Below are 19,746 nucleotides of genomic sequence, written 5' to 3'. Positions count from 1 at the left end.
GGATTCAGCACACTATTAGATCACAAACCGAAGAAAATCTGCAGATGCTGGAGATCCAAAGCAATACACACACACACACAAAGTGCTGGAGGAACTCAGCAGGTCAGGCAGCATCAACAGAAAAGAGCAAACAGGCGACGTTTCAGGCCAAGACCCTTCATTGGAATTGGAAAGAAAGATGAAAAATCAGTAAGAAGATGGGGAGAGGGAGGGAGGTACAAGCTGGTAAGTGATAGGTGAAACCAGGAGAGATGAAGGGGATGAAGTAAAGAGCTGGGAAGTTGACTAGTGGAAGAGCTTAAGGATTGGATGAAGGGGAATCTGGCAGAAGCCCATAGAAGAAAGGGAAGAGGGAGGAGCACCAGAAGGAGGTGATGGGCAAGTAAGGAGGTAAGATGAGAGAGGGAAACAGGAATGGGAATGGTGAAATGAGAGGCAATTACTGGAAGTTAGAGAAATTGATGTTCATGCCATCGAGTTGGAGGCTATCCAGACAGAATAGAAGGTGTTGCTCCTCCAACCAGAGTGTGGCTTCATTGCGGCATGGGAATGGGAAGTAGAATTGAAATGGATGGCCATGATGTGATTCTGGATTCTGGATTCTCACCTTCACAGGTTTCAGTATCAGGTTTAAAGATGTAACCAGTGGGGCAGGTGCACGTGTAACTGCCTGGAGTGTTACGGCACAGTCCATTGTCACACAGCAGCATGTTGACAGAACATTCATCAATGTCTGCAGAAAGGGAAAGATCATTTCAGGCAACATCGAGAACTACACGGCTCACGTTAATCAAACAATTAACCCAGCCATCATCTGCTCTAAATGACACATCTTACAGCAATTCCAAGATTCAAAGATTCCAGCACCCCCTCCATCTTCTCTAATTCACCTCATTTACCCTTTGTCCTCACCCTGTGCATATATTCAATCCTGTGCTTTCTTTTCCTTCTCAGCTTTCCAGCCTGTTGAGAAATTACATGACGTGATTCTGGCATTGTGTGAAGGAAGAGCTTCCTGGCCCAAAGAACTATTCAGGGAGCATACAGGAGGTGGGTGCTCTGCCAATATTCATATTTTGATAGGGAGAGGCAGTGTTTAACATGATAGTCACTCAGGAGAAAGAATTGAAATGTGCTCGACTTATTTCGGTGTTTTTCTGCTGGACATTTTCCTGAATTCAGCATTATTCTCTAAGAGTAAACCTCATGAACCTTATGATCCAGAATGCATCCTATTCTACTAAATAATAATGATGCACAGGAAATAATAATGAGACACAGGAAATAATAATGAAGCACAGGAAATAATAATGAAGCACAGGAAATAATAATGAAACACAGGAACTGCAAGACTGAACACTTACTCTGTACTCTAGAATGTAATATATCCCTCTGTCTGATTCTATCCACTTGTACAATTGTACTGAAATATACTCTTTCCTCTAAAACATCAGGCTTTAAAGCACATGACTAATTTAACTTGATTTATTTTGTGAAAGATAAATGAAGAGCATAAAAAAAAAGAAAGGACATGTATAGAAATCACTGGATTCATAAATTTGCAGCCTTCCTTTCAGAGACCAGTGTTTAACTTATGCAAAAAGACATTCAGAGAGGATTGGGATGTCTCTTGCTCATCCACACCAGAAAGCATTTTTAATCAGACACTGCTTTCAGTCTGTAACTAAATGAATTCACACTCACCAACACAGTTCTTGCCACTGACGTCTGACTGATATCCGATATTGCAAATACAGCGGTAACTGCCGCGCAGGTTCTCACAAATCCCATTGGCACAGATATCAGGATCAAGAGCACACTCATTGATATCTGGGGAAGAAACACAAATAATTATAACTAATCCTCAACTGGCTCCACTCTTCAATTTGTAAATCACGAAACATAGATGGCTGACTTACAGCAAGTCAGACAGACAAATTCCATCCATCAATGGACAGGATTACAGATTATTCCTAGACTCTAGGCTTTTTCAGCACCAAATCTCTAAATCAGCTGGTTTATATATATAAAAAAAGTTTTCTTTTTACTTGGATCTTTTTTACAGCGTCTGCAGATGGTTAAAGTGATCATTACTTTCAAGTAATACATGCAAGTTTTGCATTATTCAAGTTAAATCTAGCTTTCACACATGCCCCACAAATAAAATCTGCTTCTGATGAGATTTTGTGAATGGCAAAATTAAATTTTATTATTTTAGTAAGCACACAGAGAAGTTTGAGCCCCTAGTTTAGTCCATAACATGTTGGTTGCTTTCCCTACCTCGTCCATCCGCTGTGATCCCAATACCACTGCTACAAAGAGCCTGGAATTCAGCTGTGAAAACAACAGGAAGAACAAAGCAAATCAGATGTTAGGCACTTTGAACAATTGCCATCCGCCTCAAAAAGTAATAAAAGGGGTTGGCTTGTTCAGCATGGCCAACAAGGAATGCTGCTTGCAAGGAATGCTGGTCAGTGGATTATGATCAGTAATCTCATATTTTTACACCTATTAATTTAAATAGATATGAAGGACATGGATGTTGGCCCAATGATGTTCCAGTTAATGCTACTTGCAAATAATCCATTGTAATGCCAATGAAAAAGTTTTTGAAGTCTGGTGAAAGAATTCTGCTGCCAATTTGAACATAAGAACATCTGATAGCCTAGTGGTAACATGTTTTACTGAGCGATCTGGGAAATATTTTGTGTCTGGCAAACTACAGGGCATTAACTACATAGAAGGATTAACAATTCAAGATCTGACTTTGCTTGAAAATTTTTAATGTGCAAGCACTTATCGAAATAATCAAAATACTTGACATGTTTAATGTATTATAAGCATTAATTCCAAAATTGCCAAGTGGTTACTGCAAAGAGGTTATTATATTATAGTTAAAACTGTAAGATTATTTTCCACTTAGAGAGTAAATCAATGTTCTCATTATTTTATAATCAAGTCTTTTAATTGTGTTGTCTAATAAGCTTTGTTGAATGAATTAAGAAATTCAGAAAAAGTTGACTCTAACATCCTTTTTGGGGTGATGAAAGTTCAAGTTTGAGTGTTATTCATCCATGAATACACCTAAATGAAACACCGTTCCTTCAAGGCCAGGGTGCAAAACATAGCATCAACAGTCAAACACAGCACAAAGCAAATATAAGATAGCAGTAAACATGCAGTCACACAAAAAAAAAATATAGCCCAAGTCCCTGAGTGTCCTGTCCTGTATAATGATGCGTAGATGTTGTTGGCAAGAATAATCCCCCAGCAGCCCGCAGAAAAACGCTATGCAGCTTGTCTTCCACCAAGCAAACTCTAAAGGGCAGCACCGACGGGAGGGGTGAGCATACAATCTAGCATGGACGCCATGCCATACTACGTCCAGCGTCACCTCTCCTGGACAGTTGGTACCACACAGTCCCTGGTGTCTCCTCTCCTGGATGGCTTCAACAGGTGACACTGTGGCGTGAGGTCTAGACTGTGCTACAACTGAGGTCACGCAGCTCCCGCACTTGTCAGTCTCGCCAACAAACCAGTGAACTAGACTTGCGGTGTTCTACATTACTAATGTCCAAAAGAGTCTTATGATGACAAGAGAAATGTCCAAGGCCATCGCTTGCTGTTAGCCTGTACAGCCTTTGCTCACCGACTCAGAGGCCTTTCTGCAGAAGGCAGCCACATGGTCTGCACTGTCCAGCTCATCTGCTAACAAGCAACTCACTGATGGGGTAGACCTGCAGTACTTTAAGTTCTCAATGTCCAGCTTTGTCTTGTGATTGTAAAAAAGATGTTTTAAAAAAAGACAATAGCACCTTTGGTTGGCCCTGTAGAGGCTGCTGTGTCTGAGTGAGCTGCCACCTTAATCAAATGAATCTCAGATAAATGAATCCGTGATTCATTTTCACAGCTGTCTACTCAGATATGAAAGCATTACAAAAGATTTGGAAACCATTCTTCATGCAAGTGGCACAAATCCACAGGGTTTGTCACTCAGTTGAATCACTTTTTCCGCATCGTGGCTAGACAATTTGCATCATCGGCCATCAGGGGGAGCCCACATCCTGCACTGCAGCCCCACACTCAGCTGGTTCTGTTTCCAGTTCCAGAGTGAATTAAAATCTGCATGGAGAATTTCCTTAAGAAGAAATTTCTCCACTTCAAACTATTGCTTAGATGTAACAAAGAGTAAAACACTCTTTCAAAGGAAGAAGATAAATAAAGGCCACTTGTTTATTTGGAAGATACTGCTGCATTTGGTCAATTTTCTGTCATGGTAATTAATGTTTAGTATAAACCTGATGAACCTACCAGAGGTCCTGGCTGGACAGGGCTGACAGGGCTCTCCAAAACCATGGTCTGGGCTGGCACAACAGCATTCTGATTTGGTAACAGCTCCAGGAAAGGGTCGGGCGCAGGTTCCCTTCTTGATGGCTCCATAGCAAGTGCTGCGCATGTGAGTATCTGAAATGAATGTACTGGGGTCACTGTTGGCTGTGGAGCAACTTGGAGAAAATCCCATACCAATAGCACATTATACAACATATCAGAAAACATCCCAAAGTAAATCATAGTGGATCAAAAGAAAAATGTCCAAATTTCATGTTCAAAGAGGTGGTTTTCATTTTATTGATTAGTACTGTAACATACCCTTCTGGCTCAATGAGTCCATGCTGCCCAGTTATACCTATGTAACTGCTTAACCTACAAACCCACATGTCCTTGGGAGATGGGGAAACTGGAGCACCCAGAAAAAACCCACATGGGGAGAACGTACAAACTTCTTACAGACAGCGGCAGAACCGAACGTGGGGTGCTGACGCTTTAAACACTGCTGCACCAGTTTATTTTTGCGGGGATCTGGAAAGGAGAGGGCATGGTGGGTCAGTGGTTGGGGAGAACATTGGGGGCTGGGAGCAGTAGGCATAACTTCTATGCAATGCTCATGGGGGAAACTGCACACAACAGGTCACAATCAGAGCAGCAGTGCCGGTTCAGGTAGTTTAAGGACAGCAGAACCCTGCAAGGACAGGAAAGGCTAAGTTCATGGAAGAGTTTATACACAATAACTAAGGTCTAACGGCATGCAAAGTAGAAGCAGTAGGAGGCCATTTGGCCCCACATTCCTGCTCCATCATTCTGTAATGTCATGGCTATCTTTACCAAACTCCTACACCGTTCTCCTATTTTGATTCCAAAAATCCAAGTCTGTGTTTGACATACTCAATAACTGAGCCTCTGCAGCCCTCTTGGGCAAAGTATTCCACCCAATGGACCTTCTGAAAGTCCTGATACACTCAATCCATTGGTTCCTTTTTAATCTATTCTGCTAGCAACAACTTCAAAGACCTTTATCAGATGTCGCATTTTTCCTTTCGTAAATCCATGTTGACGCTGCCCAATTCTGTTATTATTTCTAAGATTCTTGTTATGACTTCCTTAATAATAGATTGCTGCATTTTCCCGACTAATCTTGGCTGATTACATTAAAAGGTGGAGAGAATAATAGACCAATGTCTTTGTCTACCACTGCCAAATCACTCTTCATACTTTTGTCGTTTACATTGTTTAGATTTAACCTACTGGTTTCAAATTCAACTAAATAATTTTCAGTCATTTTAAAGAATTCATCATATCATGATTACTCTTCCCTAAAGGCCCTTTTGATTTATCCTTCCTCTTTGCAGAATACTAGATCTGAAATTCCCATTTTCTCTGTCAGTTCCACAACACAAGATATAGAAAGCCACCTCAAACTCTATGAATTTGCTCTCCACGGTTCTTCTGGTGAACTGGTTTGCTCAGCCCTTATGTATAGTGCAGTCCTTGTGATATTATACGCCCTAGTTACATGTGTTTCTAATTTCCTGATTTATGCAATGCCCTGCATTAACACTGCTTTTGGGGATCTATAGGCACTCCCATCAATGTCTAATGTAAATCCTTTAATATCAAAGAATGCCTGACCCTCACAGAGTCATCATTTCAGTAAAATGAACAAAAGGAGATATGAAGCCAAACATCTGCTTAAAATTTGAAAGGCAGAGTGGGATCTAGAGGGATTCTGATACTTAGGAAGAGTGACAGAAGACACAGCTGCCAAACATGGGGCAAAGTGGAGGTTGCACAAAGGTCTAACGGAGAAGCAAAGAATTTCCGCAAGAGAGGATTTGTTGCATCAGAAGAGATCACAGAAATGGAGAGGCGTGAGGCCAAATGTCAATAGTAGAATGGTACTTGGAAATTTGATATAGTTATATAACTACTCCAAAATTCTGAGTTGACATGCCATTTGGAGTTATATGTAAAGCATACACTATGGTTGAATATGGTGAGACGAAGCATTAAAACTGAAAGCAAAGAATAATACAAACCAAGCAAGATACAAAGGCAGTACAGTACCAACAGTCATAGACCTTGCTCTAGCAAGCATTTCACTGTCATTACTGAACATTAGCTTAGTTACTGGTTAAATTAACCTACCAACGCACACACGTCCATCCACTCCAATGGCTAAACCTGGAGGACATTCGCACCTGAATGAACCTTCTGAATTAATACAGCGCCCATTCATGCAGATACCAGGTGTCTGACATTCATCAATATCTGGGAATAATAAAGAGAACTATTAGTCAGTAAAGTACAGCCAGTGAAACACAGAACACAGAAACCAATTCAGATCTTGTGAAGATTTAGAAGTCCTCCTTGCTGATACAGACGTGCTCCAGAAGATCCTGTAATTCTCTAGTCTCCATGTCCTTCTTGCAGCTGAATACCAATGAGAGTATTCAAGGTGTTGCTTATATTCTCTGGCTCCAGCGATAGATTGCCCATTTGGCACGAGGGGGCCTATTTCACCCTTAGTTTTTAATAAACTTGAGTTTTAGGGTTCTCCTTAATCCTACTTGTCAAGGTGATTTCATTGACCCTTTTTGCTCACCTAAATTCTTTCTTTAAGTTTTCTCCTATTTTCCCTAACAACCTCAAGATAAACATTTTCTATACCTGACATACACAACCTTCTTTACCCTAATCAAACCTCCACTATACTTTGCTAACTAGGGTTCCCTAAACTTAGCATTTTTGCTTGCCCTGCTCCATTTTGCCACAACTGCAAAAATATCAATCTCATGCGTTGATCCATGATTTCAGCTCATCTGGCTTCCTGCGAGGCTCCTTGCTTTAAAGTTAAGTTAAAGTGAAGTTAAGCCTACAGACCTTCTGACCTTCCTGTCTCTGCTTACTCTTCCCACAGAACTCACCTGTTCTATTTTCTACAGCGTCAGCCTCTTTACCAGCTGCACTGTCATTTTGAGTCCAATTTTTCTGAGATGACCTGGATCAGAAGGACCCATACAGCCTTAAACTCTAATGGGCTCATGAAAGAGGAAAGAAAAATTCACTCAGAGATCCTGTGACCAACCAGCGAGTCTATGATAAAGTCCCTGTGGAATGTGTGTGAGGAGAAATCAGGCTTGGTTGTGATAACCTCTGTGGTTCAATGTTTGTCCCGAGATTCTACATGCACTACATGCTGTATCTATTAATCTGTGTAAGGCACACAAATCTATTTTTGTTGTTTCTTTATCTACAATGTATATTTTCGTCTCAGATGAACATGTGAACAATACTTTGCCCTGCATCTACAAATGTGCAGCAACACACACAGAATGCTGGACTCCATTTTGTTCGTTGAAGTGCCTATTAATCGCCAATTAAAACTTTGAGGAAGACTGAGACATTGAGGTGAATGCAAAAGGTGAGCAAGAGTTCAGCGCCGACTACCTGCCTTTTGCATGCTGCTGGAGAAGGAATCTGTGAGCAGCCGATCACCGTGTGGCTCACTTTGGCAGGTGGGTAGGAGTCTGCATTGAGTGGTAACCCTCTCTTTCAAAGATATTGTAGGATGGTATCGTGGTTGATTTTGCATTTATGGATTGGACTATTGAATTATGGACTGTGAGCTTTTTCAGACTTATGGTTTTTATATTCTGTTTTTTTAATTGCCTATTCCTTTTCTAATTTGCTGTGTGAGCGGAGTGTGTATGGGGTTTAATGTTCTGTTGTGATCTGTTAGCTTTTTTTGTGTGGTGGAGGGGTTGTCTTTTGGGGGTTGATGTCCCTGTTCCATTTTGTGTGAGTGGAGTGTTTTGGGGTTGTTGATTGGAACGCTGTTCTTTTTTGTGCAGGGGGTGGGGTTTGATGTTTCCCTCTGAACGACTTTCATGTTCTTTCTTGTTTTGTTACTACCTGGAGAATACAAATTTCAGAGTTGTGTATGGATGAATGCTTTGATAATAAATTAACTTTTTCAACTCAGAAGGTCAGAAATCAAAAGTTGATATTTCAGACCAAGATCTTTCATTTAGACTTGTCATTGATGTACACTCCATCCAGAGTCCAGATGAAGGGTCTCAGCCTGAAACATCAACTATTTATTTCCCTCCAGAGATGCTGCCTGACCTGCTGAGTTCCTCTAGCATTTTGTGTGTGTTGCTCTGGATTTCCAGCATCTGCAGAATCTCTCGTGTCTTTGTAAATGTGCAATATATTTTGTCTTGTTCGCCCACACCGAACATCATTTTACACACATGCAGTTTATTTCTTTGTCCTTTGTTTCCACACCTGCAATATATTTTGTCCTACACCTGCACATGTGCAATGTATTTCTGTCCTATGTTTGAACATTTGCTGCTTATTTTCAGCAACGTTTGTTCATGTGCAGTAGATTATTATAGCGTGACAATGTATGTTTTCACATTGTAGATGTGAACTGTTGAATTTATACTTCACTGCAAGCTAATCGTAACTTTAACAAACAAATTGGTGGTCATGTACTAACAAGGGAGAAGCAGTACTGAAGCAATTAGGACTTTGTCAGCTGGGACAAATGTGGGCAGGAAGTGGAAAATAGCTAACAACAAATACATCACCTTTCACTTATCAGGCTGACTACCCATCTTTGTTAAGAGGTATTTACTATCTCCGTTATCTAAAACCATTAGTTATATATAGTAATATAAGCATCCCTTTTGTTATTTGTGTTATCTTTCTAAATGCAGCATTTTCTTACATGAAATTAGCCATACTCCTTGTAATAAATCTCAGACTCTTCAGGATGTTCTTAGATATGTTTAAGGTATTTAATCAATACAGAGTAGTACCCACTAAAGAGCCTGCACAAAAGCATTAATTAATTTGAAAGTCCTTACCCACACAGTAACGCCCATTTGGAGCTAAGACAAAGCCATTCTTGCAGATACACTTGAAGCTACCATCTTCGTTGATACACATTCCATTCAGACACATGTTGGTAGTGGCACATTCATCGTGATCTGGGGATAAATTTGTTTTTTTTTGTCAGCCTTGAGTTCTAACAGTAAGTGTTACAAAAAAGATACACAATCCTAGGACATCAGACATCAATATATTACAGAAAGGTCTTTGAAGAGCATAGCTTCCACTTGCATGGTAAATACTGCAACTGTCTGGCAGACAGAGACAAGATTAGGATGTAATCAAAAGATGCAAGGGACACACACCAACTAAAGGACAATTACTTTAACTCCAAAGTGTCGTCGATTGTGAGCTTGTAGTTTCTACTGACTTTTAACCCATGTTGTGAATGGCGGTTGACCTTGCAAATAGGGAACTTGAACATACACAAGGTTACCAACTGGTCAAACTCGTAACTGCAAGTCAATTCTGTATTAAAATGGTATTCCTCTGTTCACACTTCAGAATAGTGTGGGTTTCAAGGGGCCACGCTGTTCTCCCTGTGCATAAGTAAATCAAGTGTGAAACATTGAAAACCTACAGCGCAATACAGGCCCTTCGGCCCACAATGCTGTGCCGAACATGTACTTACTTAGAAATTACCGAAGGTTACCCATGGCCCTCTATTTTTCTAAGCTCCATGTACCCATCTAGGAGTCTCTTAAAAGACCCTATTGTATCTGCCTCCACCATCATCGCTGGCATCCCATTCCACACACTCACCACTCTGTGTAAAGAAAACTTACCCCTAACATCTCCTCTGTATCTACTTCCAAGCACCTTAAAACTGTGCTCTCTCATGTTAGCCATTTCAGCACTGGGAAAAAGCCTCTGACTATCCACATGATCAATGCCTCTTATCATCTTATACACCTCTATCAGGTCACCTGTCATCCTCTGTCACTCCAAGGAGAAAAGGCCGAATTCACTCAACCTATTCCCATAAGGCATGCTCCCCAATCCAGGCAACATCCTTGTAAATCTCCTCTGCACCCTTTTTATAGTTTCCACTTCCTTCCTGTAGTGAGGTGTCCAGAACTGAGCATAGGTGTGATTGAGGAAAGAATAAGAGTTTACAGAGTCCAGTTTATCGGTGATGACAAAAGCACCCTAGGGATTCCATTCAATCTCGCTGCTCCGGCATTCTCTAAAAGCAATAACACTTTGGGTTTGATATCACAATACTATAGAATGAAAATGAAGATGCTAGAAAGTGCTCCACATGTCCAGCAGCATCTGTTACCACCACTGAAAATGATGTTTCATCATTTATGATACTGGATCTTGCACCACAGTCACACAGAGTACAACATGACAGTAGTATACTTTGTCATTGTTACCCCTTAATAGGATCCCAATAAGGGAACTACATTATATTCGTAGATTTTCTCATGTTCCCTTGTAGATAATCCATCATACATCTGGTTTCTATTTAATTAATCAGACACAAAAAGAGGCTATTCAGCCCATTGGGTACATGTCAGCTCCCAGTATAGCAATCCTGATCACTTTCCCTCATTCCTTACTTCTTTGTAATTTATCCTCCTCTCACACGTCCACTAATTTGCCTCTGATTCTTTTGCTGCCTTACGTCGCATAAGGAACAATTTACAGCGGTTACTTAATACACCAGCACATCTTTGGGATTTGCGAGGAAAACAGAATACCCAGCAGAATCCACATGGTTGCAGGGAGGATGTGAAGATTCTATTCAGGTCACTAGAGCCACACCAGAATCCTGCCCCCTAGTTAATGAATGCAGAAGATTTTGGTATTATTAGTTGAAATGTGTGATTATTACCATTGCAATTTCATTCCTGCCTGTTCACTTGGAACTTCCCCTTTACTGTCACGGATGGGACATAGTGCTAACTTGGCTATGTCTTTCTTTCCTTAACTTCACATATAGACACCTTGTTATTTCCGTCAATCCATACTTTGGATGCTTTGGCAAAAATAATAGTTGGGAAGGTTTGCAAACAGTAACATCAAATCAAAGAGAGGTGGTGAATAGAGATGTAATTAGACACTTCCGCCTCCCCAGGGATGCGGAACCTATCAAAGACTAAACCGAAACACAAAATACTGGAAGAACTCAGTAGCTTAGGCAGCATCTAAGGAAGGAAATGGACAATTGACTCTTCAGGTTGAGACCCTTGATCTGGACTGACTGGACAGCACTGGATCTTAAATATCAATTGTCTTTTTCCCTCCACAGATGCTGCCTGACCCGATATTTCCTCCAGAGTCTTATGTGTTGTTCCAGATTCAAACATCTACAGTCTCTTGTGTCTCCAAAGACTGGACTGACGTGCCCTCCTTTCCACCTACAAAGTAGTAAAGTAGATTGTAAAGGCTATGACCTTATTTGTTTGCTTGAGTCTTTGTACCTGAAGACTTCAGAAACAGTCTCTAGTTGGGTGAATTATATTTACCCATACAGTTCTTTCCATCTTCGGTGAGTTCAAAGCCAGCATTGCAGATACATTGGAAACTTCCATCAGTGTTAACACATCGGGCGTTCCGACACAAAACTCCATTTTGGATACACTCGTCTATATCTAGGGAGCAAAGCAAAAGTTGGATGACACTCACTTTGACAGTGCACTTCAGTCACATGAACAGCTGGGGTGTGTGCTGCCTTTGCCCCCACTCTTCTGCACCTCTTTTTATGGCAAAGGAATACAGCAACAAAATATTGCTACAAATACAAACATTAAAACAAAGGTCTTAGATAATGAAGCCAGATGGCAGTTTTCTAGAGAAATCTGATGTGAATTGATTTGAGTTTCCTTTGAAACTGTATTCTGGTTAGGCATAATGTACAGGAAAGTTTGAACTTTGTGCTCAATAAAATACTTGAATAGGTCCATGTAATATCAGAGAATTGTGTGCACTATACATCCTGAAATCAGAATCAGGTTTATTATCACTGGCATGTGACGTGAAATTTGTAACTTAGCAGCAGCAGTTCAATGCAATACATAATATAGAAGAAAAAACCAAAATAAAATAATAATAAATAACTAAATCAATTACAGTATATGTATATTGAATAGATTAAAAATTGTGCAAAAACAAAAATACTATATATTTAAAAAGTGAGGTAGTGTCCAAGGGTTCAATGTGTATTTAGGAATCGGATGGCACAGGGGAAGAAGCTGTTCCTGAAATGCTGAGTGTGTGCCTTCAGGCTTCTGTACCTCCTACCTGATGGTTACAGTGAGAAAAGGGCATGCCCTAGGTGCTGGAGGTCCTTATTAATGGATGCTGCCTTTTTAAGACACTGCTCCTTGAAGATGTCCCGGGTACTTTGTAGGCTAGTACCCAAGAGGGAGTCAACTAAATTTGCAATCCTCTGCAGCTTCTTTTGGTCCTGTGCAGTAGTGCCCCCCCCCCCCACCCATACCAGACAGTGATGCAGCCTGTCAGAATGTTCTCCATGGTTCATCTATAGAAGTTTTTGAGTGTATTTGTTGACATACGAAATCTCTTCAAATTCCTCATATAGTCGCTGACTTGCCTACTTTATGACTACATCGATATGTTGGGACCAGGTTAGATCCTCAGAGATCTTGACACCCAGGAACTTGAAACTGCTCACTCTCTCCACTTCTGATCCCTCTACGAGGATTGGTATGTGTTTTTGGCGGAAGTCCACAATCAGCTCTTTCACCTTACTGACTTTGAGTGCCTGGTTGTTGCTGCGACACCACTCCACTATTTGGCATATCTCACTCCTGTATGCCCTCTTGTCACCACCTGAGATTCTTCCAACAATGGTTGTATCATCAGAAAATTTATAGATGGTATTTGCCTAGCCACACAGTCATAGATATATAGAGAGTACAGCAGTGGGCTGAGGTGCACCAGTGATGATCATCAGCGAGGAGGAGATGTTATCACCAATCCACACAGATTGTGGTCTTCTGGTTAGAAATTTGAGGATCCAGTTGCAGAGGGAGGTACAGAGGCCCAGGTTCTCCAACTTCTCAATCAGGATTGTGGGAATGATGGTATTAAATGCTGAGCTATAGTCGATGAACAGGATCCTGACCTAGGGTGTTTGTGTTGTCCAGATGGTCGACAGTGCAAGAAGAGCCTTTGAGATTGCACCTGCGGTTGTGGCAATAGGCAATTGCAATGGGTCCAGGCTCTTCACAGACATCCACAAAAATAGACGAGTGCCCCAAAGAATGAGTGACAGTTAAAACGTTAAGACTCCAATGCCCTCCTACTCCACCCTCCCACACACAAGCAGCAGCAAAGCAATGACCCTCCCCTGCCTCAACCACTTTCACAAAAAAGCATCAACACCCTCCACCCACCAAGCAAGCAATAGCAAAGCCCCCATTAAAGCCCATGACCTGCAGTACAACAAAAACTAATCGTTCACCCAACAATTCGACACACCACAGGCTCGTTCTCTCCCTAATAAAGGGAAAAAGAGTTGGCCCCTTTCACAGCAAGAGGGGAGACATAAAAAAACAACTTGCTGATTTATGGTGTTAAAAATCTGTCGTGCCACTTTTTTCTGAGTTCTCAGCCCGGAGAATTGGTAACAGTCTTTCTTCCACCCATGAGAGAGAGAATGTAATTCAGCGAGTACAGAGCCTCAAACAGCTGATCCACTGTCCCTGATATTCCATTTTCTCCCACGACGCTTCAGTCAACACCTCTGGCTTAGAATCAGATTCTATAATCTCTCCTTGCCTCAGAAGAAGGCACATCGTTCTTCACAAGTGTGCACTGTATCAAAATGTTAAGATTTGTGATAAGAAGGATCTGAAAGGCTGGGATTAACAGAGTTGTTGTTAAGGTCAAGAAAAGGTGGTGAATCTGGCTGGTGTCTTATCTATTTACTGAACTTCTACATTTGTGGCCATTTTGTGCTAGTACATAATGTTACTGTGCCAGCTGCCTTACCATGCCCTGTTATGGTGCTGGGCTTCAGTTCTTGCACTCCAGTTTCTGCTGGTTAGTTCCTGGCTGATATTCACATGTAATTTGACTTTCAGGATGTCTGTGAAAATATCATGGCTGACCGAAGGTTAGCCTGAGGTAAGTTTAAGGTGGACTTTTAAAAAAAAAGTGAAATCTTTCAAAAAGCGGAGACTTCTTAATGTTCAAGTGGAATAGGGTAGAATGAAGTAATTATTGAGGGGTTGTGTTCATAGAAAACTGTCTACATCGAAATTTTCTGTAACATAAACCACATTTTCCCATTCAATTGCATGTTATAAGTGGAGATACGTTTCTAAGTTTCTCTGAAACTTAGCTTGTTTTTCGATGATAACAAGATGATCCAGCGCTTTTAAATAACAGCTGAAACAAACTTTAGACTTGGGCACTGAACAAAACTCATGTGAAAGAAACAATAAATTCTGACAACTTGAATTCTTAGACACTCAATACTGTGGTGCAGTAAGATTTGATATGACACCAACACATCAATTAGGTTGGCAATCACAGCCGAGTCAGTCCTTTGGTATTCCTTCTCTAGTCTGAGGACATGAGATCATACGTCTCCAACTGCAATGCTCCTACACTCTTTGTCTGCAAGGCCTTTTCTCTGACATGCAATGCTTATAGTTTTGGAACAGGGAAAAGGATCGGATTTGAGGATTCAGGTTCATGGTGGTGTAGAATGAGTTTGGGAGATAATGAACTAAAACGTGGTGCAGTAAAATTCAAAGTTCAAAGTAGATTTATTATCAACGAATATATATGTTACCAAATACTACCTTGAGATTCATTTTCATGCAGGCATTACAGGAAAAAGGAAATACAATAGAATTTACATAAAACTATAAACAACAAAGATTCACAAAACACCAATGTGCAAAAGAAGACAAATCATGCAAAAAGTAAATAAGTAAAACTAAGTTGTAGCGCCCTTGAAAATGAGTCTTTAAGTTGTGGATTACCAAAGGCAAGGATTACTTTAATTACTTTAATGAAGTGGCCTTGGGTATAGCAGCTGTCCTAAACAGTGTGTCAGAGAAAATGCAGTGACATCATATGCAAATCTTATTGCCCCATAGTACTGAATGACTAAAAATACAAAGTGACAAAATTTATTGGTTTTTTTTGCATTTTTGTGTTGATTTATTTATATTTTTCTCTCCATCAATTCCATAAGAATTTTATTCTGTATTTCAAATCTTTGAGCAGCGATTTGTGAAGTGTGAACTTCCATTATCTGAACGGCTGTAACCTGTCCTAGCTTTTCTGGTTTAAGAAGAGATATTGCTTTCAGAAATATTTATGCATGATGTTCAGTTTGCATGTCAATATCCATTCTTAAAATTACAGATTGGAAAAAGAACACTTTGTTTTCAGGATAAACAGGCTTTGATGACATTATTTCAGGCATGGTACTGTGATGTTATATATGCTCATTGTTAAATGGTGTCACAGCAGAGGAACATCCCCATGGGGGGGACATTGGTAATGATCTTTTGACCCATCTCCAAGGTACACAAGATAACCTTTGTTTTCTGAGGGGTGACTGGAATGGACATAAAGATGCCAACAAGACTCAGACTCCTCAAGGAAACTTCAGGATGGCCTGTTGTGATTTTACACTAAAACTGTGTGCCGAGAGAGTTTTCTACTGGAGCTGTCAGAGGCAGCATAAAGGACCTATAAAACTTACAATCCAACAGAGCCTTGAAACTAAGACCTGTGCTTCTGCATAATCTGACGGGAAGTGTGGGCAGCAGCAAAGCTCATCAGTGGTGACTGTGTAACTCACAAAGCTCCAGAGCTTCCTATTATGCTAGAATTCTTTAGAGGACTCTTATTGGCAGCCAAGTTTCCATCTCAATCAAACTATAAAGGGAATAGTGAGGCTCCTATGACATATGACAGAGTGCATTTAGGGAACTCTGTAGGCAACAGTGAAACTTGAATGGATATCGTGTCAGAGCCCTCCATTTTGCCTCCAGTCACTGGTAGCCTAGTTCAGACAGATACTACAGACATTGCAGGCCAACCATCTGTTTAGATTTCTAACTCAAATGGAACAGCATTCGTGAAATTTATCTTCATGTAGGCAACACACACTGCAGTGGCAAGAAACTCAAAATGGCAAGAATCCTGAGCGAGTTTGCCACAATTAATATTTGATACATTGAATATCCTCTCTGAGCCAATCGGGAGAAGGAGTCTGTTTAAGTATTGGGCATCAATACAGGGTAGTTACAGTGAGCCTGTATTTTCTGTGCCTGCGTGATGAATGTCTGGCCATTCAGTCCTGCACTCTGGGATTTCATCCTAAACCTCTTCTGCTCTTTGTAAGTCATTCCTTTAATGCTAGTTTCTCTGACCAAGCTCTTATTTGCTGTCCAGAGAGCTCCTTGTTTGGCTTGGTGTTGGATTTTCATCTGATAACACTGCTGCAAAACAGAGAAAGGATTCCTGTTATGTAAACATAAGTTGTAAGTGAAATGGGATGCTCATTTTGTATGTGGCAGCAGAGATGTAGCCCAAAAAGTAATTTTTAAAATTGTTCTGAGAATTATTATTGCTGAATAGTAACGTATATTACTTTTCAGTTAATACCAAGACAGATAAGGAGTGACTGAGTAACAAGGGCAAACAGAATGCATTACTCAGTGGATTTACAGAGCAGACAAAGAGGTTAAGATTCTCTTCTCCAGGGATACACTCACCAATGCAGGACTGCTTTGTAGCAGTACTCTGGAAACCCTCATGACACTTGCAGTGGTAGCCACCAGGAGTATTAAAACAGTCACTATTCACACATGGACTGCTGAAGCATTCATCGACATCTGAGGAGGAGGAAACATAAAATACTCAAATGTTGAAACTATCAGGTTGCCCCAGATGAGGGAACACAACGGAAAGACTCTCTAATTCCTGAGACCAACTACACAATAATTAAGACAAGTTTCTGTACGGTGGTGACCCAGTTGATTAGAGGCTGAACAGACAATTCCCTCAGAGCTGGAGCCTCATGTGGTGAGCCACATATTGCTGTGGTTACAGTGCAACTTCTAACCATTATTCAGCCATTTTATCTCATTAGCTCAGAGTTCTCCACTTTCAGGTATGTGATCTGCAACATAATTATGCTGATTCCCTATTAACAAGCAGGGCTACTTCAATTGAAGTTTAGCAGTATAGTTCATTTGGTTTAATGCTTTCACAATTCATACTATTCACCTGCCTATTTTCTATCCCCTTAATTTAGGGGTCTTTAAGTTTGATTGTAATACTGGGATGAGTGATCTCAGTGTTCTGATTAAGTACAAATCTACTTTTGGAAAAAGGAAAGAAGAAAGGGAAATGGGCAATAATCTTATTCTTCATTTTGTCCATATAATCGGCCCTCCTTATCCAGGAGGGATTGGGTCCGGGACCCCTTGTGGATACCAAAATTTGCGGATGCTCAAGTCCCTTATTCAACCAGTCTCAATGCGGTGGACCTTAGGACCCAGTGGAACCCAAGACCTTATTTAACCTGTATCAGTGCTGTGGACATTAGGGCCCAGCAGCAGAGATCTGAATCCGCAGTGTTTCTGTTCACGAAGATAATCACAATAACGATTGAAAATTAAGTGGAAATAATAAAGTGATCAGAAAGAGGTGAAATGCCATTGGTCATTGGAAAAGCATTAGGCTACCTCGGTCAACGACTGGAACAATTTTAAAGGATAAAGTGAGAAAGGCTCTGCCCCGATGAAAGCTACGATTATTACTAAGCAACGCAGTGGTTTAACTAAAAACACAAAATGCTGGCAGAACTCAGCAGGCCAGACAGCATTTTGTGTTTTTATTTATCTCCAGCATCTGCAGATTCACTCGTGTTGCAGTGGTTTAATTATTGGGTTTTGGGTTTTTGATCCTTCACATCAATCCAGCACGGTGGAGAGCACCCTCGACAGCGATCTGTCACTAGATCGAACTCGGGAATTTCCGTTCCTGAGCCCGGTGCTGAAACATACGTTCTTAAGTGTTTTATATGCATAGAAAGGTAAAATATATACTACATAATAAGACAAACGTTTGACTAACTGACTCTAAATTATACCGGATGTACCTGTTCCGACTTACTTAGTAAGAGAACTTCCAATTTTTTTCGATCCCGATCCACGATAACCCATGCACATCCTCCCGTATACTTTAAGTCATCTCCAGATTACTTATAATACCTAATACAATGTAAATGCTATGTAAAATAGTTGTTATATTGCATTGTTTAGGGGAAAAAAAGACAAGAAAAAAAGTTTGTACATGCTCGACCATCAAGTACTGGAAGAGCACTTCTGGGTTTTTGCGATTGGTTGAATTCCAGATGCAGAATTCGCAGATAAGGAGGGCCAACTATATATTGCTTCTCCTACCTTAGATTCCACGTCTGATAAATAATCTCTTCCACAGTCTATACAAGATGTCCTTTATCATATTCTCTAGTTTAATGCCTGTTTCTTCCTACTTTATGCACTCTACCAAATTGTGGATCCAAGTTCACCAACAGAATTATCTCCCAGAGATCTTAAGAACATAAGTAGCAATAACCTATCATCTCCAGGTGAGCTCAATGCTGTCTTTACACTCTTTGACTGGGAGAACTATAACACACACTAAGCACCCACATCTCAGGATTACCCTATAATTTCAGTCTCAAGGTGAACTTCAAGAAGGTGGATACATGAAAAGGGGTCTGATCCAGACAGCCTATCTAGTCAAGTGCTAAAGATATGCATTGACCAACTGGCTGGAGTATTTACAGATATATACAGCCTCTTACTTCTGCATCTAGGATTTACACCTGCTACAAAAGAGCACCTATTATAACAGTGCCCAAAGACAGCATGGTGAATTGCCTCACTGACTACTGTCAGGTGCACCTATATCGACCATAACAAAGTATTTCGAGAGAATGGCTGTGGTGTGAATCAAGCTTCAAGACCTGGGCCTCTGTACCTGCCTTTGCAACTGAATCATTGGCAGACCTCAGCCAGTGAGGAATGTTAACACCATCTTCTCCTTGTTGAACATCAACACAGGTGCACCTCAAGGCTCTGTGCTTAGTCCCCTCCTCTACTCCTTATACACACGACTGTGCCACACTCCAAAGCCATTACAATTTCTCCAATGAAGCCACTGTTGTTTGACAAATCACAGGGTTGTAAGCATACAGGAGCGAGAGGAGATACCTGGTTGAGTAGCACTGCAACAGCAACCAATTGCTCAAGTTTAGTAAAACTGGTTGAATTTCAAGAAAGGGAAGGAGGCTGGATCAATATGAAGAGAGTCAGTAGTTATTATTCCTGGATGTTAACCCCTGTCCTGGGCTCAGTATATTGATACAACCATAAGGAAAGCCTCCAATGTCTTTACTTTCTTAGCAGGTTAAGGAGGTTCAGCTTGTCATCAAGCAACCAACAAACTTCTGCAGATGAACTGTTTGAAGTATCCTGACTGGTTGCATCATGGTCT

General features: G+C 40.8%; 1 protein-coding gene across 1 annotated transcript in view; it reads right to left on the bottom strand.

The window, feature by feature from the left end:
- The window catches only part of fbn2b (fibrillin 2b), a 274,386-nt gene that overhangs the window by 71,942 nt on the left and 182,698 nt on the right, over window positions 1-19,746 (bottom strand). The window contains exons 12-19 of the mRNA XM_059991505.1: window positions 16,953-17,072; window positions 11,712-11,837; window positions 9,213-9,335; window positions 6,484-6,606; window positions 4,312-4,464; window positions 2,281-2,334; window positions 1,705-1,830; window positions 608-733 (exon numbers count right to left, since the gene is read on the bottom strand). Coding sequence (XP_059847488.1) covers window positions 608-733; window positions 1,705-1,830; window positions 2,281-2,334; window positions 4,312-4,464; window positions 6,484-6,606; window positions 9,213-9,335; window positions 11,712-11,837; window positions 16,953-17,072 — 951 coding nt within the window. The remainder of the gene's footprint in view (window positions 1-607; window positions 734-1,704; window positions 1,831-2,280; window positions 2,335-4,311; window positions 4,465-6,483; window positions 6,607-9,212; window positions 9,336-11,711; window positions 11,838-16,952; window positions 17,073-19,746) is intronic.

This window comes from Hypanus sabinus, chromosome 16, assembly GCF_030144855.1.
Source record: "Hypanus sabinus isolate sHypSab1 chromosome 16, sHypSab1.hap1, whole genome shotgun sequence".
Classification (NCBI taxonomy): Eukaryota; Metazoa; Chordata; class Chondrichthyes; order Myliobatiformes; family Dasyatidae; genus Hypanus; species Hypanus sabinus.
The sequence above is the reverse complement of the archived record's forward strand: the minus strand, read 5'-3'. Positions and strand labels throughout refer to the sequence as shown.